A 26,783-nucleotide genomic window follows, 5' to 3' on the forward strand; every position below is an offset into this window, starting at 1 on the left:
TTAATATGGCTCTGAAGCTGTTGTAAATGTATAGTTTATCATACAGTGAATTACATGTTCAAACTAGAGCTTCGTTAAAGGAGGTAGAAGTACGTCATGACTGATTTTAAAATTTTACAGTAAAGCACTGGGCATCTCATACAGACAATATTTCTTGCTCTCAGAATTTTGAAAGCAGTGGAAATTAGAAAAGGATTTTAAATGTCATTGAGAATTTTTTTTTATGTCTTCAGTTAAATTTTAAGATGGTCAACATATTTTCTTAAGGATGTCTTGGAACCCCTCCCTCAGTGAAGCCCCAGAAGGAAAGGACAACATCTGGTTTGGGAACCTAAGGGTCTCATATTTGCTTTTTGCAGATGATGTGGTTCTGTTGGCATCTTAAACTTATGACCTTAAGCATGCACTAAAGGGGTTTGCAGGGGAGTGTGATGCGATCAGGATGAGAGTAAGCTCTTATAAGTCTGATGTCATGGTTCTCATTCGGAAAAGTGGTGGATTGCACACTCCCTTGAGGATCAGTCTCTGCCTCAACTGAGGGTGTTCAAGTATCTTGGCGTCTTTTTAATGAGTCATTGTAGAGGAGTAGGAGATGGATAGGCTGTGTCATTGTGAAGAAAGAGCTGGGCAAAAAAGTGTAGTGAAGCTCCTGATTTACTGGTCCCTCTATGGTCCCTGTCTATGGTCATGAGATATAGATCATTACCAAAAGAAGGAAAAAGATTCTGGCTGAAATTAGCTTCCTCTTTCAGGGATGGGTTGAGGGAATCTGTTGTCTAGAGCCGCCGCTCCTCTGCATCAAAAGGACTGAGCTTAGCTCGATCATCTTATCAGGAATGGCTCCTGAGCACTTCGCTTTGGAGGTTTTTGGGGGTACGTCCCACTGGAGGGAGACCCACGAAACAGAGCTGAAACTTGCTTGAGGTACTCTATATTTGTTCTATCCTTGGGACCCCTCCGGGATGAGGTAGAGGGCTGTCCGGGGTTTCCATCCCATATCTGCTATCTCCAAAGCCTAATCAGACAGATGACTAATGTATGTTTTTTTTAAGTTTCACCTTAGAATTTTCAAAATTTTTCTCCTTTTTTAAAGAAAGTTATGAATAATACAAGGTTATCAAACATGATCTTTTTGTGTGCATGTTGGACAAATTCTCATAATAGAGTGAAGGTTTTCTTTTTAGGAGCAGGTTACCGACAGACCCTCTGCTCATACTTTCTCTGTTCCCTGAAGCAATATTTTTCACCAACAACCACAGAAGAAAAAAATCCGAGGTTTGACAGAATAAGGTGTACTTTTACTCTAAAAGTGGTGTATTCTCATTAGTCTGTTTTTGTCCCATAACTTGCTTCCAGTCAGGGCCCAGGTTTGAGTAAGACTTATTTTAAAGGCGAACAGACAGCTATAAAAAAAATAAAATAACATTAGAGACAGGGAAGCAAACATGGAGGAGTTGTGACACAGCTGAAATTGGAAAAGTAGGGGGAGGAAACAGCTGTATTCTGAGTGACTATGATGGTAAGACCAAGTCATGTTAGCCTGACACTAGATGGCAACGTTTTGCTGTAGTGTCCTTTACTGGCCTTCGTTTATCTCCTATCTGTTATTGGCTCTGTGTTGCTTAATAATCAGTAAGAGTGGTGTGTATATTCAGCTAGGCTGAATAAAGGTGGTGATAGAGGGACACACAACAGATTTTAACCCCCTGAAACCCCAGCAACCTTCCTCCCCTCCCGTTTTGTGTGTGAGGGAAGCCTTCTGCTCTGTGAAGCTGGAGATGCTGAAGCGGGCCTGAGCGGGAAATCTTGCTTATCTGTGTGGAATTTTATTATTTTAAAGAATTTGGATCGCGATCGCTCTTGTTCTCTCTTGCCTCTTTCCCTTTTCACCTTGTCACGCAAACCCAGGCTCTCCTCAGACAGGCCTGTCTGTCTGCCGCTGAGCTTCCTTCCCTTTCCTGTGCTGCCTCACCCTTGCTTATCACACCCATTAACATTTTTAACGTCTGCCACTTTTTGTCATTGCTCCTCTCTCATTTTTCAACTATTACTCAGGGCTGTAGGATTTATCTTCTGAATTCTTTTATTTAATTTATACCTCAACTCGTTTTTACTCCCAAGTTTCTTCTGTGTGACCGGCTGCTTTTCAGTTGATATAACATTAGATTTTCTGTGCTTAAACATTGTAAAATAGCTTTTAAGTAAATATCTGATATGTATTGTGATATTTATTAAGATTTGAAGATGCATCAGTTAGGGCTGGGCGATATGGCTTAAAAATAAAATCTCCGATTTTCTTATACCAAATCCGATTAATCGATTTAGTTTCCTCTTTCATTTCATGAAAACAAATTTGAGAAATTATTTTCAGAAACTTGCTTTTATTTCAATCATCCATCTGGAAGTTGACCTGACTTCAAATCTCAACTAAATATAAGCCGTTAAACATGTTAATAGAACAAGATGCAGGCCATTCACCAAGATGGAAGGCCCTGCCATTGTTAACACTGAAAATACAACAACAAATGCCTGTGATATTACACATTAGCTAGTTTCTCAGTTTTGAGTATACATCTCAAAACAAGTCTAATTTCACTTGTTTAACTTCAACAACTAGCTTAAAAAATAAAAGAATATATAAAAGTGCCTTGTCTTAGGGTAAAAAACGTTTCCCCTTTAGAATATTTTGACAGTATATTTTCTTAAACAGAAAGTCAACACTGTATGCCATTATCAAAACATCTTCCACTTTTGGGACTAATACAGTGCAAAATAAAATTGCATTAGATTTCACAAAGGTTTTAAGAAAATATAGCTTATGTATACAAAACAGTATTTCAATAAATCCCTGATACAATCAGGGAAAAGATTATTACACCATCCTTGATTTTTTTTTCTAAATGTATATTACTTGAAGAAAACAATGAACAAGAAATCAAGGGTGATGTAATATTTTTTTTCTATGACTGTATGTAAACAAAATGAAAGAGTTACTTTTCAAACATATATTCATTGCATAGTCAGCAAAATCAATATGACATTCTTGCTGTCTTTTGAGGTTTTTTCTACACATTTTTGGCAAGAAAAGCAAAACTGTCTACTGTATCTGGCTTCAGGCATGGCCTGTAGCATGTAACAATGCCCCCTCCCACACTAAAAACCCTCTCTGATGGGGCACTAGTAGCAGGGACAGAAAGATATTTCTTGGCCAGTTTACTGAGCCTTGGAAAGTTTGGTTCGTGGCGCTTCCACCACTGAAGTGGATCGGTGTCTGGGTCGACCTCAGGGGTCAACAGGTAGGTTGCCAGCTCAGTTTCTATATTCACAGTCTCTGATTCATGGGGACATGGCACTGTCACATTTCTTTTGAAGAAGGCGCCTAAAGTCTTTTTCTTATTGGGCAGAGCCTGTTCTTTGCACATATGCACAGCTGCACCACTTAGGTGAGGTGAGGTTTGGCCACCCGATGTCTTTCAGAGCTTTAATAATGTTGGTGCCGCTGTCTTGTCATACAGATGAGTCGGTCTTTGGAAAGGTTCCAGGAGTTCAGAGCGTCTTTTAACCCCTCGGCAATGACCTGACTTTTGTGGTCATCAGGAAAGTAAGCTGTTTGCAGGCAGACACTTCGTAGAGCCCAGTCATCGTCGACAAAATGCGCAGTCAAACTCATATATGGCTCCATTGTCCGACTGGACCACAAGTCTGTTATGGCAGAGTAAAAACTTACAGCCGCCAGCTGTGTTGCAATCCTTTCACGTGTGCATTTGTACAGGTGGGGCAGGGCAACTTCAGCAAAATATTTCCGGCTAGGTAGTACATACCTTGCGTCTAAAGTTCTCAGCAGGTGAATGAAGCCAGACTTTTCCACTGTATAAATAGGCATAGTATCTTTGGCAATAAACAACGCAACAGCATCCGTGATCGCTTTCCATCGGGGCCCAGTCTTTTTGTAGGGAACACTGTATGAAAATGATTCCCCTAAGGTGGGTTGTCTCTTGGCAGGGATTTCTGGTCTGTTGCTGTCCTGAGCTTTTCATAGAGAGTAGCATTTCTCCCACTCCACTGAGTGCTTCTGTTTCAAGTGTTGAAATAAATTCGTAGTGCTTCCACCTTTAGTAGCAACAGGCTTTAAACAGATTTTACAATGTGCTGTGTGTTGCTCCAAGTCCGTGGTCGCGAAACCGAACCAGTTCCATATAATTGATAAAGTCGTGCCTTTTTTAGGAACAAGGTCTTCCTTGCTAGATGCCATTTTCGGCGTTTCTGTGAGAGACTGACGTCACTCAACTACAGAGGCCCGAGTAGTTTACTGGCGCAACAGAAAAAAATTCAGATTTCCCAAAAATTAAATCTTCATTAATTGCAAATTCGAATTAATTGATAAAATCGATTTATCGCCCAGCCCTAGCCTCAGTCAAGAAATGAATTAAATTATCTATTTGCATATCTGAAAGTCTCAGTTTCTCTTTACAATAAAAGGCAAATTTGTGTTTAGAATAGCTTGACATGAATAAATAATGTAATTAAACACTTACTGTACATTATCTGCAGTGTTTCAATCAAAGTTCAAACATTTAAGTTCATTATTACTGTAATATCTACATCTACAAAGATACATTTATTTTAATAAAGATCCAAATATGATATTTAGCATGCTATAATTGGTTTGGTGCATTACAGATTTACAAATTCAAATAGTTTTAGATTTACATGATTTAGATTCAGATATATTAATTTTCGTAATGTTGAAATTGGTTTATTTAGACAAAGAATTTTCAGACATTATTTAAGTCATTAACTGATTTTGGTGGCTGCTTTTTTGTGATTTAATCAGTTTTGTGTGTGCTTGGTCATCTGCAGAGATGCACCAATTAATCAGCCAGATATCAAAATCTGCCAATTTTCCCTTTTTTGGCTCTGATGAGTGATCGGTAGGCTAAGTAATGAAAAATGTTTTTTCCTATTCACTAAATGCAGCAGAACTAAGAATTTTCACCATTTTCACTATTAACGAATCAAACAACAATTTATGCTTTAATGCACCACATGGGTATAATTTCTTTTTATTTTCTGTTGGTTTTCAAACTACCGCCTCCAACAAAAAACATGCAGCAGTTTGTTTTCTCTTTTTTGTGTTATAATCCTTAGAAAAACATCAGGATTTGTAAAAATTGGGATTGGCACGTCAGACCTCAAATAAAACTGAAATCGGTATTGGTTAATCAGTTAATTTCTTGTTATTTGCTTTCCCTAAAGCACAGGACTGTGGTGACACATCCTGCTTAGCAGTGATTAGCACCAGCTGGAAGAAATATCTTTACTGCCCCTTCTATGTTGGTTTTGTTAGTATGTGTTTTTGTAAGGTGGGGTTTTGATTTGGGGGCATTTTTGTTAAAAAAAACAAGATAAATTTCTTTTAAACAAATGTTGGCTGGAAGTCTATTTGTTTTAGGGAAAGCAAAAAAAATCTGGCTATTATGAATTTAATTTAAATACAGTATACAGGAGTGAAAAAACAAAGACAGACGCACCAATCAGCCAGAGATCAGAATCGGCCAATTTTCCCTTGACCAGCTCTAATACGTGATCTATGGGTTTAAATATAAAAAAAATGTGACACCCCTTTTTTTTTTTTTTTTTTTTCAAGTCCACCAACCAACAGGATGTACTTTACTAAATTTAAAACCAGTGCATCAAACAATCAGATAAATGTTGTGCTTTGATGCAAAAATGTGGATAATCTTGTAATTCTTTAATTTCTGCTTGCTTTAAAACCAGAGCTTTGGCCAAGGATAGATTGACTGGTGCCACTCTTCAAAAAAAAATTACTTATGTATCTCTAACAAACAAAGAGTAATTTACATATTCTGTTCAAGTTGAGTGACCAAAAAAGCACTAAGCTTAAGATGATTAGGTCAAAAGTAGGATTCTAAGTGTTTAGTTCTTTTAGAAAATGTTAGTAGATTGCAAAAATTTGAGACTTCTAGGCAATGATCAGTAGTCTCATAAAAACTTTATACTGCCTGATATTATAGAGATGATAGAAGAACAGGTGGTGGGGCCAGCAGAAGGGCTGTGAGGAGCTCTGTGGGACTACCAATGAGGATGCCCTTAGACTGAGAAAAATTAATCTGATCAAACAGCAAGCAAAATGTGATCAGTTAAAAAAGTAATTATATACCCTTGTCTTGCATTGCAGCTTTACCTTAAAGGTATTTGTTAGTATTGGAGGTTCGGAAGCTGATGGAAGGAAGGAATCAGCCGATGCGCTCACCCGCTGCGTCTGTTGGTGGTGAAGCCAGTAAAACGACAAGCTTCTGATGCTGTTCAAACATCGCTCAATGCTTCTTTAAATTGGAAAATTTTCTTCTATGTAAAATTTTGCGTTTATGTGGCTTGTTAAGTGTATATGTGTAGGTTTCATAAGAGCTTGGTGGGGAGAGAACAAGAATTATGGAGAACAGAGCAGTACTTACATGCAGATCTTTTTTTTTTAATGGTAGAGGCTCTTTGCAGTAGATTAATTTCAAATCAACTTATCACCATATGAAAAACTGATGCAGGTATTACTCTAGCAGAAGAGTATAGAAATGCAGAACAAATTAACTGCACTTTTACAATTTCACTCAGGAACATTTTCAGTATTTTGCGATTTGATTGTCTCAACTCTCTGTCTTCTCCACCTTTCTTTTTCTTTTTTTGTCTGATTCCCAGTTTATCTCTATTTGCAGCATCTTCCATCGTCACCGTCATTTCCTACCACATTTCCTCTGGTTTCCCCTTATTTAGATAGCACACATTCACAGACCAACACACATACAAACCTGCACTCTTCTAACCTTTTCTTGATTACCCCCTGACCTGTAGACCTCTGGACACAGCTCCCACTTTGATCAGCCAGTCATCCTACGGCGCCACCCATGTTCTCCGAAGGGGTGCCACCAGCCTGATAAAATCCTCTGATAGACCCGACTGATGCATTTCCTGTTTTGGTGTTCTTCCTCGTTTTATATTTTCTCCACCAGCTGGTCCCAGCATTCCTGTTAGTGTCAGGGAGGGGGCAGGGGCGTAGGTTGGATGTTTATGTTCAACTGCAAAGTAGGAGTGAGTCTGTGAGGTTTGGTTTAAGGGTCTGATAGATTGTGTGTGTGTGTAGGTGTGTGTGTGCGTGTGTGTGTGTGTGTGTGTGTTTGGTAGCCTGGATGTTTGGGTCTGAAGATGGGACGGGGGTGGGGTTGGTCGAGGGGATGCTTGAAATTGAGGGGGAGGGTATGTAAGGGGTTGTTTACATAAAAGAAATGGGGTACGTTGTGGGGGTTGTGGGGTGAATAACATACATGAGGGGGGATAATGGTGGCAAACAGATGTTTGTGTATATGTTTATTTGTATCTATGATGGAAAGTAACAGGAAAAATAAGGTTTAGGTGTGATATGGCCTTAAGCTTTAATTACTAGATGGGAATCACTGAAGTTGATGTGGTCCGCCGTTGCTCATTTGTTGTTGGTCATTATTGTTAATGTGGACAGATTTACTAATGTTATTATTGGCTACTGTTGTTGTTCTCCTATAAGTGTACAATTCAAGACCAGATGGATGGGAATGTCTTTGTGGGTGGCTGGGTGTGTATTTAGATGGTGATGATCTTTTCCTGAGAGCTCTCTTACCAGGGTCCGATGTCTCCAGTAGCAGGCTGGAAGCAGACATGCCCAGACATGAAAACTATCACGCATATGCACACATACACACATTTATTCACCCACTCCTACTGTTTGTCTCTGGGCAGAAATGTGTGCCTGTGCACCACCGTAAGATGTGCACTGTACGTCAAGGGGGTTTCTGCGATAGATCATCAAGTATTTTCAGCTGAACACCAGAGGCAGTGTTTACCCATCTTTGCACCTCATGGTCTTCTTCCCAGTAATCTTGTACACATTAGTGCTGGAATCTTATCATCCCTTACAATTAGATAAAACTGAAACAAATGTTTCTGCTTCATAACGTCATGATATAAAGGCTTGTGCAATATGTGGTAAAAAAATAAATCAAATTTGCTGCTCACCACATGTTTTACTGGAAATTAATATTAGTTTGGATTTTTTGGCTTTACCTTGTTTGAAAAGAAACAATGTAAAGTCAAAATATAAGAATCTCAATAAACTGAACTGTAGATGCTGAAGTCTGTTTTACTGAAAGAGCCTGATTGTATTAGTCTATGAAGTATCATCCCTAATAAGGTGCGAACTCTGAAGTATTAAAAAAATAATTCATGACACCGCTGCATAATGAAAGAGTTTCTACCTGCAATCAAGACAAATGCACTACATTTGCAAGGAGGGACTAGTCATCCCATCCTAATAAACACTTGCTTATCTATTATTTTTATACTGGGAAAGCTTGGACTAATGCATTTCTTCCCAATGCCAAATATGCATAGGTCAGTATGATATTCTCATGGTATAATAACCTTGAGTAAAATAATACAAAAGTTAAATGGCATCACTCAGTTTACACAAAAATAAAATGCCTGCAAAAATTCTATTGCTTTTATTTAAAAAAGGAAAACCAGCGATTAGTCCTTCCTGATTATTGGTAAATTAATTTAAAATAATATTGAGGTTAGAATAGTGTTTATTTTGACATTTTTGGTTGTTTTGATTTTGATGCAGGACCTAAGCAAAAATATTGGACCCGCTACATCTAGTAGTAACTGTCAAATCCTTATGCACAGTTTATATTTTTGCTATTCTGATGATATTAGAGAAGGGGTCCCCAACTAATATAGCCGGAGGTCCACTACCTCCATCATCCAACACTTTGGGGTCCGAACATTTTAAATCAACTGGCAGAATAATTTTTTTTTCATTTTTGTTTAACATTTAATTAACACTAGAGTTTTTGTTTTTTAACTACTGATCAATTATTCGTATGCCTATGAAATCATCTGCTAAACATATAAAAGTGCAACCTAATTTAAGTACCAATATTAAACATACATTTGAGCTGGTTTAATAATGTCTCTTTAGATTTCCACTCTATAAGTCCAACTGATTCAGAACATATAAGGCAGATTGGCCTTAAACCCTACAGAAGTTAAAAGGAAAGTGTGTGCTTCTGTCCATTCATCTTTAAATGTGCAATTTCCATAGTCCACTTTATGTATTTTTGACAAAGCCATCTTCTTTTACTTACTCAAGTCATTGTAGTGTCAGCAAGCGCAAGCTCCCAAGCTAGTACAGAAACAGCTATTAACAGTAATGTTAATAGCGCCACAGCGCACGACACTGACGGCTGGAGGCGGAGCTTCAGCTGCCAGTGGGTCCGTGGAAACACAACAGGTACCATACCGAGTAGAGCAAAAAGAGTGGAGCGGAGCCACGCTGCCTAAAACGACCCAGCGAAAAAGGGGCATTATCAACCTGCGTCCAAGGACCTTGCATAGCTTATTCTTTGTCGTCTTTCTGCGGTCGGCATACAACGAGTTGGGGCATTACCGCCACCAGCTAGCTTGGTGTGTGGACCAGAATATCACTGACCCACATAGCTGTCCATCGCACCTGTTCAGAAGTCAGATGCTGCAGCTGGCAGGAATACATAGTAAATGACAAAATGCTTTGTGGTCTGGACAAAACGCCCTCTGGGTCCGGATTTGGACTGGAGTCTGGGGTTTGGGGACTGCCGTACTACATTAAAATGATCCTACTTAGTTGTGCTATCTGCTCAGCTAACTCGCTTACAGTCTGCTACTTACCAGACAGGAAACTTGTAACTTGAATTTAATTTATTTGGTGATGGCACAAATAAGAGCAGCATTAGCACTGTGGCGACTGTGGCTCAGTAGGAAGAGTAGTTGTCTTGCAATTGGAAGGTTGTGGGTTCGATTCCAGCTTCCTCCTGCTGTATGTCGATGTGCCCCTGGGCAAGGCACGTAACCTCAAGTTGCCTACTGATCTGCGTATCGGTGTATGAATGTGAGTGCGATTGGGTGAATGTGGCTCTAGTGTAAAGCGCTTTGAGCGGTCTGTATGACTGGAAAGGCGCTATATAAATTCAGTCCATTTACCATTTACTTTGTGAACACAGTCAGTATCATCACCGAAGATAAAAACAACAGAAAGCCAAGAACGTTTTCTGTTGTGGTCCTCACAGACACAACACAGACAGTCATGAAATGACAACTAATGGTAGTACCCGAAGAAAACCCACGCATGCACGGGAAGGCCGGCAAACCCAGGTTGGGATTTCAACCCAGGATGTTTAGAAACATCTTTTTAAATAATTGTTCTAATGGTGGGACAATTGGTTAAAATCTGTATTGAGAAAATTGTTTTTCTTCTTGGAGGGACAAATGACATAAAGCCAATTTTCAAATGTATAAACTCTAAAAAAGACAACATCCAAAACATTATGTCATTGTCATGTGAACCATATGTTACCATTAATATGAATGACACGGAGGCATGCACAAACATACACTGCTGTGAGCCAAAGCCCACTAAGTTATTTGACCACTGGCGGGATGTGGACATTTCTGCGTAATTGTCAGGAGCACAGGGTTCATGACCTTGTGTAAACTCATAGCAGGATGCTCTTGGTTAGTGGTCTACTCTCACTGCCGCATACTTTTACAGACTGATGGTTTTACTTTGCTCCTGCACTCATGCTCAGTTGTTATTTTTCTAAGTCTTGATTGAGTTTGAGTTTGATATTTGACTTTTTAATATCGATTTATGTTTCTAAACAAAGTTTCAACATATTTAAACTGGAGAGGGGTTTCCTTTACCAGTCTTTCCCTAGAATATAAGAAAGAAGTTCTGTTTATCTTTTGATACTGACATTCTTTACCCCTGCAGTCTGTGTTTTCATTCAGGTTTCTCACTTTTCCTTGTTTTTATCAGAGCATTTAAAACGAAGCAACACTGATACTGTTTCCAAGAGATAAAGGGAGACTGAATGTGTGAATCTTTGTAGCAGGAATTCTCTATAACCATCGGACTATGACTAATATCCTGCTCTTTACTTTAGTCATTAGGTTTTTTTTTTTTAACCCTTTGAGCCCTTGTAGATAATGCAATATTGGGTTATGAAACCTACAGTAGCTATAGTTATTAAAGAAAAGTAATCATATTTAGAGGCGTATTACGACCATTAGGTTAAGCTGTAATGGATTAAAAGTCTGTATACTAAAAGTCTCCAAAGCATTTGACAGAATCTAATTGAACATCTCATATACCATTTTGGGTATCTTATGAAATTAGTAAAATTAGAGAAAAAATATTGCATCTGTCTTTGGGGTGGATATAAGAAAGGTTTTAGAAGCAGAAGCTGTACAGAAAATTCTCGAGCTTTCTTTGTTCCACAAGAAAAATGTATCTTGTTTTTTTTAATTTTTATGTCACTTAAAGAAGAATGTTTTTACTGTCTTGCTATGATTGTTCAGTTGAGTTAAAGACCTGAGGAATAGTCTAAAGTAGGTGTATCAAAAGCTTTTGCACTGCATGGCAGGTTGGCAAGTTGAAAGTATTCAGGGGCCATAATGGTTTTTTTCCAATTAAAAACCTGCTCAGCAATAAATTAAACATGCAATATTTTCATGAAACATAGTCGAAAAGAACATTACATACTGACATTATTGTAGGTCTGAAAAGGGGTGTCATTTGTTACCCTAACAAAAGAAAGGTGTACGATTTCCTAAAATCTTGCGTCGCATGTTTTATTTTGTGGATCAAAAAACATTTTTTAACTATTTCCAGCAACAACGAGAACTTTCTTCGAAAACCTTTGCTCCAAGGTAAATAAATAGGTATGCCCAAGTCTGTTTTTGAATAAATCACTGGATGTATGTGGCTCTGCTTACTACAAAATTAAAATGAAAGCAAAAAACGTGGTAAATAAAAAACAAAAACTTGGATTTATACTTAATGTTTTGCATTTAAGAATATATAAATCAGGGCCAAATTTGTACAAGATCTGAGCTGCGGTCAAGGCTACACAAAGTTATTCCAAGGGCCGTAAATGGCCCCCTGGCCTCACTTTGGACACCCCTGGCCTAAAGATAATGCTTGATAAATTAATAAATAACTAATCAAAATTCTCTGTTACACTACTTTAAAATAAATTTCTGGCTAAACGATAAGAATTGCCTTAGTTATCTGAAATAATCTTAGACATTCAGGTAAAATCTAAAATGTGGATGAAAAGACTGAAGTGCCTGACTTTTTTATTCTGAGTTTTTGGTCCCTAATTTCAGAAGGTTGTGAGTATGATACTAGCCTAGGCAAGACCCTGATCTCCAAGTTGTCTACAGATCTGCATATCAGTCTATAAATGTGCAAGGGCTGGTGTGCTGAGTATCAGTGCGGGTGGGTGAGTGAGTTAAACAAGCAGTGTAAATGTGCTTAGAATGGACAGTATGAATAGAAAATCGATATATAAGTTCAGTCCATTTACTATTGATGCAACATTTTTAACTCTGAATCTCCAGATCTTTTAGTAAAAAACACATTAAAATTTTAATAGGCTTTTTCAAAATGTTATTCCGCCTTTATTTATACAAGTAAATCTCATTGAAAAACAAGGTCTTGTTTTTAGGCACGTCTTCTTTTTAAGTTCATTCATGCTACCTTATTAATTCATCAAATATAGGTAGTTTTGAGCATAAATAATGAATACATTTTGAAACAGGGGTCTTTTTGTCAGGAAAGCTATATATTATGGATTTCTTGCTGTTAGAAAAAAATTGACAGTCATATATGTTTTGTTTTTACCTTCTTTAGTCTATTTAATTTCTGTATGTTCTTACTTTTAGAAGAGCTGGTCAAATCAGCCTTTGTGTCCTTAGCTGGAAAGCACCGTAGTGTTTTCCTGATGTCATTAAAAACATAATTTAAAGATCTTTTGTAAAAAAAAAAAAAAAAAAACCTACATTACAGAAACACATACCCACAACCAAGAATAGTTTTGAAGTGAGATCTTTGGGCTCAGTTTGTTGCAGAAAAAGGGAGATTTAATTCAGACCAAGTACAGTTGACCTTTCCATCTCTTTCCAACTCTTACCTCTCTCCTCCTCAAGATCCAAAAATGATTACTCAGTCATGCATATGTCTCATTTTACAATGTTTCCAATGTTCCCAGCTCGGACAAATAACTATGTACACTGTTTTTTATTTTATTTGAGGCTGTTAATCTGAAGTGCAGTTCTGCCTCAGAGATTTGTCCTAACCACAACCAATCCAGTTGTAACTTCTGCTGAATGTAACTGCTAAGAAAACAACAAGGAGGCACCAATTGTTTGACTCATTTTGGCAGCTGTTGATAATTAACATGTAAAAAGTGTGACAGTGGTCTCCAAATTTTACGCAGTGCAGAAACACTAAATGCTCACTTTCTGAAACAAAACAAGGCATGAAACTAGGGCTTAGTAAGCACGCGTGTATATTCACATAAATAAAGAACCTGTAAAGTGTATCTTATCCTTTTAATCCCTCTTCCATTCCATTACACTAGACTATTTCTCCTTCCTTTCTCCTGTTGGGGAAAACTGCTGGTGTAATGGGTTACTCATGTGCGTAAGAGGAGTATATTTATATAGCTAGCAGTGTGAGGCCTATGCCCTATGTTCCTGGATAGCAACTTGATTCCATTGGTAACGTTATAAAGATCATGGCAGTCAGGGAAAGTGTCCACTCCCTCAATTTGTTGTGTAGTAACAAAATTAAATCCCTTGTAGGCTCATAATAACTTAATTTCTTTTTCTGCTTTTGTCCTTCTTGGCCTGTCTTCGCAGGTCCTCTCCATAAATCAATTAGCATGCACACTGTATATGACATACTCGGAGAGAGGTAGAGACACAGAAAACATTGTTTCCTCCATGAGCTCATGGAGGTGGAGAGGACGTGACTTTTTGCTTCTGCTGTGGTGTGATGTACATATTTCAAACAAAAATATGAATGCTCTCTGGCAGCACTTACTCTCACTGCGGAAATGTGTCCGGCAGACATTGGATACACACACACACACACACACACACACACACACAGACTGCAGCCTGCTGCCAATAATAAGACTTGTTTAACAAGTCTCATCGCTTTGTTGATTTCATTCTCAGGGCTTTGTTGTTCTTGTGAATCGCACTCTCTGAGGCCGGTATTAATTTTCACTGAGTGTATACATAAGGCTTCCAAGGCTGTGTTGTTAACTGGGAGTTGTCATGCGACAATGTTTGGTTCAAGTTGGGAGAAGTCTTGTTTGGTTCATTGCTTCATTGGTCATCTTGTTTCATGGTCTGGTGTTTATAGCACTGGGGTAGACCCCTTTTTTTCTGTCACCCCTGCTTACTTCTAGTCTTCTCCTTTCATCCATCAACATATTTCCCTCTGCTTCTTTGGTGTCCTCCACTTAACTCTTGCAGCAAACTTCCCTTTGCTTTATTCAGTGTTTGTACTCGGGATTCCTCAGTGGCAGTGTGTGCAGAAAGATACTCAGGCTATGCCGCTGGTTTCCAGGTGTTGCTCTGGTGTTTGGCAGCTCACTGCTTGTGCTTGACTAAGCTTTTTTCTTACAACAGGGTTTGCACATTTGTTTTTTTTTTTCTTCACAAGAAAACCTCCTGTAGCTTGGATTTCAGGCGTTGCTGCAAAACAGAAGCAAAATAGGGTGTTTTGTTTTTCTCATGATATAAGGTTCCTGGTTTTAGAAGCTTGCGTTGTAGTAAAGAAGTATAAATTCATTCTCTGTACAGTAAAGGCTGTTTACATCCCATAAATAAAGCCACTATTGCATAAATAATATATTTGTACGTTGAGCAGCAGAGCTAGTATGTGGTTTTTGACTCTGAATGCACCCCGCTACTGAACTGGTGTTGTTTATCTGATTGGATGATTTTAAGTTTGAAGAAACATGACAACATGGCATTTTAACAAGATAAACGTTTACCATGAAAAACCCGTACAGACCCGTAACAGCCTGTCAACTCCTCCTGGTGCTGGTCACCAGCTTGGTCAAATGTTGCTCTGAGACAGCGTACTACTCCTTAACCAGGATTTTTTGCAACTCAGCCAGCGTGGTCGTGTTTGTCATTCTGGCACAAACGGCACGCCCAACCTGATACCACAAGTGTTCAGTAGTTATGAGGTCAGGACTACAGGCAGACCTTTTCATCCTCTCCAATTCCAAATTCTGGAGGTAGTTCCTGATGAACTCTGCTCTTTGAGGGAATATATCGGATTGCCACTGGCTGCAGAATCTCATTTTCCTGCACTGAAAGTACCTTAGTTTCTCAAGTGATCAAGATGCCTCCCAACACCATAACACAGCCTTTAACACAAGCTGCTGCCCTTTCGATACAGCAATTTTCCAAGCTTTCTCCACACAGTTTAACTGTGTAGGCAGAATCTTGACACATCGTTGAACATACCAATCCTTGTCGTTTAGGTTCCAGTGCACATGTTTCTGACACCACTCAGTCATCTGATTACCAACGACAGTATCAGCAAAAGCTGTTTGGCATTGGCAGAGAAGATTTGGCAAGTCTTTCATGGGTGTGCGGATCACATACTCGATTTGTTGCCAACAAATGCATTTTCCTTACATTATTTAAAGGGAAGTAAACAAGCTTTGTAAGAGTATGAGATATATTGCCAAAGAACATTGTTACAGCAAAGAACCGATTTATTTAACACATTTCCTCACTTTTTGATGTGTTTGTTATATATTATTTATTACACACTGATTGATTTTTTTAAGTGTTTGTTTGTGGTAATTTAAGTGACTATTGCTTACAGATAATGAAAATACAAAATTCAGTTTCTTAGAAAACTGGAATCTTGCAGAAGCCATAAAAATCATTTTTAATTCAGAAATGCCATCGGTTCTCTGTTCCCTGTTACTTTGGACTTGATGAAACGTAGTGGACAACACCAGAAGATCACATGGCTCCAGGATGCAAACTTGTATGTGGTGCCTCTCAGCTCTTCCTCCAGACAGGACCTTGATTTCTAAATAAAACACAAAAATTTAGTTTTTTGGTCCACTAAGCAACAGTCCAGTCCTTTTACTTGTTAGTCCAAGTAAGACGCTTCTGCAGTTCTCTCTGGACCAGAAGTTTCTTAACACAAGGATAACATAACAGTTTCACCCCATTTCCTGGATATGTTATTGGGTTGTGGCTCTTGCAGAATTCACTCTCACTGCACTCTGTGTCATGTTGATCTTCTCCAAGCTCTTGAATGGGATTTGCTTCACAACCACCTTAACGCTGCAGTTATCCCTACTGGTTGTGCACCATTTCTACCACACTTTTTCCCTTTCACTAAACTTACCATGAATATGCTTGGATACAGAACCATGTGAACGGCCACCTTCTTTACTAATGATCTTGTGTGAATTTTTCTGATTTTGGAGTGTCAGTGATTCTCTAGGGTGTAATAAAACATCCCTGTATTAGAAATAAAAACACTTTGATATTGGACAGTTATATGCAAATAAATGTAATATTCTAATTATCTGAAAATCAAATTTTGGCCATTAACATCAGAATGTACAAAAATAAATTCTCGAAACATGTCACTTTCTGTAATATTGAGCTAAAACACTGTAAAAAACCTTTAATTGATGCTCTAATTTACTGAGATTGACTTTTACTCTAACTCTCCAAGAATAAAGACACATTAAAATGTTTTCAGTTCACAGTTTTGGGGTCACAGTTTTTGGTTTTGGTTCACCTTTTTGTCAACATTCCATAAATACCATACATCAGCCATAAATCATCCACCATTTATGGTTTATAAAATGCTCTATTCTCAAGGGCATGTCTTGTATTCCTGGAGAAACAGAAGGAATGTGACAGTTTGCCATTAGGCACATCATTGTGACAGCCTGAGGTTAAAACTGGCTGTGATTTTTGTACACTAAATGGGGAGACATTGCTGATTTCAAAATGCTTTTAATTTACTTGGCAAAAAGGGACTGAAACTGTTTAGCTTAAAGTTTTGCTCAGGATATAAAAAAATGTTTTCTTGACAAGAAAAAACAGTGTCCTACAACCGAAACCTGTTTGTGGATGTTTAAATTACAGAGACTAAAATGAATCAAATTTATAGGCTATATTCTCATATATGTGGTTAAAAAATGAAAATGTAATTTTTGGGGGGGAATGTGCAAAAACATACATTGCAATATTTTATTATTTCCCAAAGATGAAACTGAGACTAACATGGTGTAACTTTAAAAAAAAAAAAAAGAGATAATAAGGGGGTTGAAATTAACCAACTGCTGTTGCACCCCTAAGTTGCCTCGGAATGCAGTGACAATGCCAAAATAGTCAACATATGAATGGGTAAGCCAGCTCGAGTTTGAGATGTAGCGATTAGTTGGCTACAAGATTTAAATATGTGTATACTTTATGCACTTTTCGTCCATAATGCCTAATATGGACTCTGCTCTAACTGTGAAGAGGAGCACAGAGGGGTCGGGGTGTCCTCACATCTTTGCCAAACTATGCTGTCTCAATTGGTGATCTATGCATAACCCAAGACGCCATACGAAAGAGCTTAACTTTGTGGGCATATTGGTAAACTCTTTTCTAAAAGAAGCAGCACCTCCTTCTCAACATAAATGCAGTTTAATTACAACATCATTGCTAGCTGGGGAGCTCTCACTACCAGTCTGTGAGTAAGAGGGTGATGTAGATTGACAGATGATGGTCCAACCGCCTGGTCTCTCATGCAATTTGGGTTGAAGGCACTGTTGAGAGGTTGAAACTCCTCTGATAGGATAATTAAATAAGTAATAGACCATTTGAGACATCCGGTGTTACAACATTGAAACATGACATTTTACATAATGGTGACTATGACGTGTACAATGATCTCCAAAAAATAAAAATAACTTACTTACCTTAAGCTTGTTTCATAGTTCTCTGATTATCTCTGAAAAAATTTAATTTTGTTCACTGAGGAGATCTTTTAAGAATGCTTTTTATTCATGGACGTAAAACTTGTTTTAATCAATCTGCTCAAGTCTCTGCTCTCTGGGTCTTTTAAAAGCATATCATGCTTTTAAAAACTTCCTTTTCACACTTAAATTGTTCAGTTATGATCTATATAAAGGTGAACTGCAATGCTTTGGTATGAATTCCTTGTTATTGTAGCTCCAAAGGCCCCTCTTATGCCACTGTTCTGAGGTGTATCTGAGAGCAACTTGATTTAGTGCGGTCTCTTTAAATGCTACTGAGATACTTCGCACCCTGCCCCTCTCCAGGTCGGAGAACGTTCCACTCCAACCTGTTCGCCCATTTTTGTAGTTTGATAAAGATTATCTAGCGGTGCAGGAACAAGACAAAAACTGCAAAAACAATGCAAGAATGTTTATAATACTATTGAAAACACAGGATGGTTTTGTTCTCAAGAAGCTAAACGTGAGCTCACAGCACTAACATAAGGAGAAGGCACCATGCTACTGCTAGTAAAACAATGGCCAGGACATCATATCAACACACAATACATTTATTCTAAAATAAAGTTTTTTAAAGAACAAACTAATCAGATGAAGTCTTTCGCCAAGTCCTTCTTGATGCTGGCGGAGGTTGCTGAAGGCGGTCGTCCTTGAAGTACTTTGCACAAACAAAGGGGAGAATACCCACTGATGTGGGTAGATTTTTATAAAAAATAAAATTTAACCAGGTACTTTGAAGAGGTTCTGATGCTAGGGGATGATGTAATGAATTGTGTGGGTTAATACACCTAGCAACTGAACATTTAAACTTATCCACTTGCAGCTTCGGCATACCAGAGCTTGAACTACAAAATCGCAGAGAGAAATAAAAATGCCGGATACGCGAAATTGGTGAACAGGAAGTCCATGACCTTGTTTTGGTGTTTTGCAGCAAATACTGTGACGTAATAGTTCAAAAAATAGTAGAAAAAACTGAATGGAGTAAAAGATATTACCTAAACAGAATATAAAGATATCTACGCAGCACCTGTAGAGATTAAATTCACCTGTTCTGAATTCCTGCAGACTTCAAGTACACAACAAAGTATATTTAAGAGCTAAAATGGATTTTGCATGATATGTCTCCTTTAAGAGGTGCAGTAAGCATTGTATCCTTCAGCCTACTCTGTCCTTGCCCTTAGGCAACCTTTCTTTAATAATAATTTGTATTTATTTTTCTAAAACAAGTGCAAAAAGCACTGTACAATTGTTGGAACTGTATTTTACGGCCTAAAATACCCAATGCCTTAGCGGGATCTGGGTTTTAAATATTTCTACAATAAATGAAAGCTTTTCCGTTTTGCATCTTTGGCTCAGTGAGGTTCATGTTGTCTCCCACGTTGGGAATAGAACCATGCAGCGCGTAATTATATGCATGTTTCTCTCGGTATTTTGGGGGTTGGAGACAGACACAGTAACATTCACATTAGAGCCAGATCATTCTTTAACGCCTACACTGACCCCAAGCAAATATTTCACACATTCAACTTGAACAGTTGATTGACAGCTGTGTTCACTGAAGCAATTTATTTTATAGCGGTGGGCCACTATATAATTGTTGAAATGTTTATGACTCATATCAGCACATTTGACTGTCACTATAACGTTAAAGCTGCTGATGTAAACGGCGTTGTTTGTGATCTTCAATCACTTTGGGCGCATTTGTGAACGTTCACATTTTGCATGAAATAAAAACACAGCTCTAAAAATGACATATGGAAGTGCAGTTCAGTCTACACCAGATTTAAGCAGACTATACAGCTGTTTTCAAAAGTCTAAGCAACCCCTATTTTCTGACACAGACTAATGAGACCATAATGCACTTTTTCCATATATAATGTGGCGATTATCCTGTACAATAGCTTCATCTATGTTACAGGTTTATCAGTAACCTCCATCTTGAATTGGTAATATTTCCACCTCCAATGATTTTCTGTAGACTTTAACTCTGGTGGTGCCTATCTCCTGTGTTCATTAAGCAATAGGGTGTGTACACCCTGAAGAGGTTCCTAGTTCAGCATAAAGGTTCACCAGCAAAAATGTGCCTCTTCTGAAGTCATTCTTTTCAGGATTTGGACATTTTCTTGCCTAAAAATGAATCCCTTATCATATTGGGCTTCTTTACCATATTCAGACACCTACAGGGTTTGGGTCCAAAGTGAATTGTTTTTGGAACAATTCATAATTTCTTCCAACTTGATAAAATCCCCAGTTCCATCAGATGCTGCCACCGCCATGTTTAACTATGGGTGTGTTGTTCTTTTGGTGTTGTTTATTGTTGTTTTTGTGCCAAACCTACGTTTTGCAATTGTTGTTTGGTGTCAGCAGACCAGAACATGTTCTCCTACAGGGTGAGAGCCGGGTGCTGAGGGTGTTTAAGAGATTTCAACCCAGCCTCGATAATTTCTTGAGAAGAATAGATGTATGTCTTGTCACCCTACTCCGTAGTGCCTACCTATACAGAGAATACAGCAGATTGTTGCCATGTTTAGAATGCAACATTTTTGCATTATTTCTAGAGCTTCTCTAGATAATTGCTGTTGCCCTCTATGCCAGTTTCTGCTTTATTTTTTAATAAGAGTGGAAAATGTCTAGTTAATGTAAATTTTACTGCGGTCTCATATTTTCACAATTGGAAATCTTTTCATACTCCTCTCCTTACTGGCACCTTCGTAAAATGAGATCCTTCGTATTATTCATAACCTCTCTGCAAACTATGGCTTTAGGTAAAATGTGCAAATATGGAAAAATTATGAAAATAGTACTAGGACAGCTGAACATTAGTCATGGCACTTCCGATTTATTATAACTGATGGCAGGTATGGACTCAAGCAGACTGAATGCTGAATCAGGAGGTGTTTCAACAAAGTACTAACATGTGTGCACATTTATGCAACCAGGTGATAGCGCTTTTTTTTTTTTCATTCCCTCCCCAACGGATTTGATTGTTTCTGCGGTGAAACGTAAATGTCACCATATGTGGGAAAATAGACTTTTAAAATAATTTAACATGGATTCATATTTTTGTTTTGGTCATTAAAAATGAACATTGGGTGCGTGAATTTTCGGAAGTGCGCTGTGTCACTGTGTCACTTTACCTCTTGTTTCTAGGTGTCCTTGGAAGAAACTGAGAGTGATACAATAGACTCGTGTGCATACCTGCACGTATGACTCCTTATCTTTTTTAAGCATTCTTTTTGTGTATGCAAACTGTACTCTATAGCACCCTGACACAGGCTACAGTTGGGCCAGTAATGCATTAGCTATGGCCAGAGATGGGCTGGTATGGAATAAATAATAGATACCATCCTTTCCCTCTGAATAAATCAGGACCAGAGAAATGGAGAGAGATTAAATGTGGGAGGGAGTTGGAGACGTTCAATGCCAGATATAAAGAGAGGATTTGTGTAACTGGAAGAGGGATATAGTGGCAGAAATAGTGTCCTGAGTTCCAGATAGGTATCTTATTTCTCTTTTTTGTGTTTTATTAATTGACATTTAGTTTAAAAAAAAACTAAGTTGTAACTCTTATTAAGTAAAAATGCAAAACATTCACATCCTTTTTTATTTCTGCCCATCAGGCACAAGGCCAGACATTCAGCTTCCCTGACATCTTCCCGGAAAAGGACCGTACGCTGGCGGAGGGCTCAATGGAAGAGATGCAGGAGAAGTTCATGGAGGACGAGAAGCAGAGGCAGAAACTTGACCCCAGGAGAGGAGGGGTCACCGAGTGGTTTGGACTCTGAAGTTATTGATTTGAAATGCGACCCCCATGATGTCACTTTTTTTTCTCTGCTGAAACACGAGCGTGTAGTGAAAAAGAGCGTGTGTGGGATATGGCAGACATGTGTTCAGGGTGTTTGTGAGGCTGGAGTCCAGGAACCGAAGACAGAAAACAATTGGAGGAGGAGGAGAGCGGCAAGTTTTCGTCTTTAATGAAACCAGCCCACCACACACATTGTCTATGACCTCAGATAACCTCTGTTTATCCCTCTCATCTGTCACCCTTGTTGTACCTCATGTCTTTATGTTTCTGCGAGATACTTGATCCCATGCCCAACACCAGAAGGCAGCATATATTCTCCGAGCTGGTTGGATCCAGCTGCCTGGACAGCTACATCATTTCCTCTTCCATGAGTTTGTCTTGTATTAGTTATTCAGATTTGGTAAACAAAAGATGGGATGTTATTTTAGAAAGCAGATACGTGCAGTTTGCAGTGGCATCATTATATTTTCTGGTAGCAGCCATTGTCATAACCATGAATAAAGTCTGTACCCAATGTTTGTGTGCCCTTTGTGTTTAAATGTTAAAGTTGTTTTAATAAGAACTATTAAACGGTCACCATTCCAAAAGTATTCTGCTTACTGCCTGCTCTCTCACGGCTGTTGTGCTGAGAAACTGGTGCTGTGAGGTGTTGTTTGCAGCGCAAGCTGGCTTTCGCAAGTGCCAATGTGGTCTGGTAGCTGTTTTGACAAAGTAATGATTTGTGTTTTGAATTGGGCCAGTGGGGGACTGAGTTCTCTTACCGTAATAAAGCCCATAAAGCGGAGGGTGGGGAGACCTCTTCTGGGCTTGTTCAGACCCTCCATTATTCAGCGAAAGTTACAGTAAGTGTCCCCCAGCCATGACCGCTAATGCTGCCTGGCTAACAGAAAGGTCCGGTCCCTGACCTAATCCAGCCAAGTCATCTATCACTAAGGAGAATGTCAATATTGATCCTGTTGGCTCATTGAACAAGCTTCTAGTTTCACCATCACTCTATTCCTTCTTTCTGTGCCTTTTTAACCACTTTTCTCTCCTCCTCCATCTCTTCTGTTGCCTAATTTTGAATCACTGAGAAACAGCTGAATAACCCACGAAGGAGGGAGACGAAATTCCTTTTGTTTCTCACCTCCCGGCCTGAACGGACCCCTTTATGAAAGTTGGATAATCAAGTTCTGATGTTTGCCAAGCCATAATCTTTCCCTGTTGTCTTCTTGTTCTTTGTGCTGGGGATACCCTGTTCCTCTTAAAACCAGCAACACATACCTAATACAATTGTTTCTCATTAAACTCTCGATTAAATCACTTTTTTTCTTTATTTTTTTAAACCTGTTGGGAGTTTTGGTTGTGCAGCGTTTTGTTTGAATTATCGAGGTGCTTTGTGAATTAAGCAGAATCTAGTTTTCAGACACACTTGGTTAATGTTTTAATGTTTTGACTAAACAGGGAGAACACATGGCTAAGTAAAGAAATGTAAAACAATTTGTTGTAGGAGTGAAACAACATGAAAGCAGAGATGATTCAAGAAATGTAAATATTCATACCAATTGAAGGTTTTCACATTTTGTAATTTTACAACTGCAAACTTGAATGTGTTTTGTTTGAATTTGACAGTTTGTGACAGAGAAAGGGAAAAGGGCATGTGATATTCAGATTTGTATTAGAAACAAAAAGTGTTTTTATATAAAAAGCGCATTTATATTCAGACCCTTGAGGAAATGATTCTGTAAAGCTACCTGTTGGTGCAATTACAGAGGCAAGTCATTTGGTGTATGTCTCTCAACATCTTTGCACATCTGAAGACTAACATTTTTGCCCATTCATGTTTGCAAAATAACTCGCGCTCAGATTGGATGAAGAGTATCTGTGAAAAGCAATTTTCAAGTCCTACCATGGAGGTGCACTCGGTTTAGGTCTGGACCATGACATATAAGATGTGATATAGTTTGATCAAAACCGTGTTGAGACTCTGACTGCATGTCCAGGCTTATTGTCCCGCTGGAAGATGAATCTCAGCTCCAGCTTCAATCATTTTGCAGCCTCTAACAGGTTTTCTTCCAGAGTCGCCCTGTATTTATCTTTATCCATCTCCCCATCAACTCTGACCAGCTTCCCTGTTTCTGCTGACAAAAAAAGTATTCCCAGAGCATCATGCAGCCATCACCATGTCTCATGGTGGGGATAATATGCAATGTGATTTTTATGCCATTCAGAGAGCAAAACTTTCTATCTTGGCCTCATCTGACCAGTGCGCCTTCTTCCACGTGTCCGCCGTGTCCCATACATAACCTGTGGAAAACTGCAATCAGAACTGCTTATGTTTTCTTCATGCCACTCTCCCTTAATTCAATGCAACATTAACTAGAAATGAAAGCTCCCAAAGAAGGAGAACATGATTGAAGACACAGATTAAATAATCATTAGGAGATTATTCATCTCACAGCTGTTTGTCATATCTGCGTTCGGCTCAGCATTCATCTGAAAAATGTCTCAAACATTCACTGATTTTTCATTTGAAACTACTAAACACACTGAAGTGCGAAACAGTGTTTTTTTTACTAGATATGTCATGATTCTGTCCTTTCTGGGGTCACATGTTTTTTCTCCTGCCTGTGAGATTTTCCTTTGGGTACTTAGCTTTCCACAATGTAATGTCATGGTTATTACCTTTACTGCAACCACAACTCTGCTCAGAATAAGAGATGTGAATATTAATACGGATCAAATTTGTCAGTGTTGGAGGGATTTTCTTTAAAAACTATATTTGCAGTGTTTGTGAGACATATCAGCCACCCGACAGATAAATCTGTTTAACAAGGCGGCTTAATAAAGTTACAAAGTTGCTTTAAATTTGCTGTTGTTTCTTCTTGCAGAAGATATGTTACAAAAGGTTCTCACATGAATGAAAGTAAAAACTCCAAAAAAACAAGTGTCCATTCTAAACTGATTTGCAAAATGATTTATATTTGCTAAGGATGAATGTGATTTTGTCATTTTCTAACTTTTTAGTTCAGTTTATTCTTAATTTCTGAGAAACAGTAAGGGTAAAAAGCCATATCAGCCATGTTTGTATATATGAACTTGGCAATAAAGCTGATTCTGATATTAGGTTTTTTCACTTTAGGTCTTTTGCTTTTTTAACAACAGTTTTTAAGCTGTAAGCTAATTAAAAAGATGCCATGATGGAGAGATTTGGTAAAACTGCTTACAACCACGTTTTCTTTTACACAATGCCCCTTATAATGTTATTTAAATATTTTACTAACTTTAATATAAAAATCTATATTTATTTTGTTATGGTTATAGAACATAACAGTTACCGTGCCGATGGATGTTAGAGTTGGATGCAGCCTGCTCCAAACGTTTACATTGAACTAAAAATAAATATAAATTTTAAACCCAATTCTTTATTACTACAAGTACTGAAATTAATTTTATCTTTAATTACAACTTTATAGCATTTCTTATTTTAACTAATTTCTAAATCCAGTTGTAAAAGTGACTATGCTCTTTTTGTCATCACTGAATTTGATCAAACTTAAAAAAACCACACTTTTATGTAGCTAAATGGTTACTGTTCATTGTTGGATTAGAAAACCAGAATTGCAGGAAATAAGAAAGAAATTCACTCTGTAGATAAAAAACGTTTGGAGACATACTCCAGACGTTTGCAGCTAGAGTTGTAGTGCTTCTAAAGATTTGAATAACAATTCTTGCCACGCTTTTGATTATGTATTAAAAGTAGAAAATCATATCTTGTTTCCTTCTGCTTCACAATTATGCACTACTTTGTGTTTTGTTCTATGTTAGGATCTGGTGAATATACAGCAGTAATTGGTAGTATAGTTCTGTTTTTAACCTTGTACACGGTATCCCTCTCGCAGTTTATTGGGCAGAGCTCAGATAGTAGAAGGCAGTCTCTGTTTGGAGATAAAGATAATCAGGCTTCAAAGATCACGGTGTTCTGCACATCTGAGTGATTTGCTGGATATTTTTGACATCTTCAACTAAGGTTTTAAGTCTTGTTACCTTTATGCCTTTTGTCGCCACATAAGAAGCTGTTGACACCAAAACAGTCCCATTCTACATCCATATTTGTTTATGCAGCGTTCTTGTCAAGACAAGCAGGCGTGCCACACACTTCTATTTCAACTAAACTCGAAATGAGTGCAAGTAGTTCCTGATTTATATTTGATCTCTGCCTGGTGAATACCACCATTTTGTAATTGCAGAGGAGAGGAAGGGCGAGCTTGTTTCGTGCGAGATACAGAAAGCTCATGAAGGCCGCAGTGAAAAAGCAGGAGGTGAGGGATTCAGATGATATCACTAAGAAAATGCTGAGCTGGATTTAAAGGTTACTTGATAAAACTGGTCTCATCCCACTGTGCTAACCCCCCGCCCACCCCCCATCGCCTTTCATTTTCTCATGAGACGTACAGTGCGGATCGTGTTCTCATCCCTACATGGTAAGTTAATGGAAGGGGGTTGAATATTTTAAACTATGCTTTACCCTCCTCCTTCCTCTCCGAGCTCTATCCGTTTTTTCCTCCTTAAGCTGTGCATTAGTAGAGTGCACACATGACCCCGTTTGTCACTGCAGTCCACTTTTGGAATCTGCATGACATCATTTTGTATTTTTGGGATGAGCAGAGGTACAGTGAGTATCTTTTCTGCCTCTCCGCAGTTGAAGGAGGCTGCAGATCTCTTCTTTCTGGCTGTAATAACAGCCTTTAAAGGTCTTCGCCCACAGATGGTCGGTTGTATCTCGTAGAGAGTCTGTTAGAGTTGATTATATGAAAGACAGACAGACACAAATCGACTAATGCTCATTTTCAACAAGATAAACTGAAAGATTTGACCATGTTTTATTGCCATCTCTCCGTAACATTAAACATATACAGGAAGACAATTACTGCCCCTACCAGCCATTTGTGCAGATGCACAGACCCCCACACACTCACTTGTGTTCACTAAGACAACCGGGATTGCCTGCTGAGGATTCTGACGGCCTCTCTTGGACTACCGCCATG

General features: G+C 38.4%; 1 protein-coding gene across 3 annotated transcripts in view; it reads left to right on the plus strand.

Moving 5' to 3' along the window:
• The window catches only part of mrpl23 (mitochondrial ribosomal protein L23), a 77,213-nt gene extending 54,867 nt beyond the window's left edge, over positions 1 to 22,346 (plus strand). For all 3 annotated transcript variants that reach the window (XM_047350246.1, XM_047350235.1, XM_047350255.1), the window contains one exon: positions 21,572 to 22,346. In XM_047350246.1, coding sequence (XP_047206202.1) covers positions 21,572 to 21,736 — 165 coding nt within the window. In that variant the 3' untranslated portion in view covers positions 21,737 to 22,346. The remainder of the gene's footprint in view (positions 1 to 21,571) is intronic.
• The last annotated feature ends 4,437 nt before the right edge of the window (positions 22,347 to 26,783 follow it).

Source organism: Girardinichthys multiradiatus, chromosome 2 (genome assembly GCF_021462225.1).
Source record: "Girardinichthys multiradiatus isolate DD_20200921_A chromosome 2, DD_fGirMul_XY1, whole genome shotgun sequence".
In the NCBI taxonomy this organism is placed as follows: Eukaryota; Metazoa; Chordata; class Actinopteri; order Cyprinodontiformes; family Goodeidae; genus Girardinichthys; species Girardinichthys multiradiatus.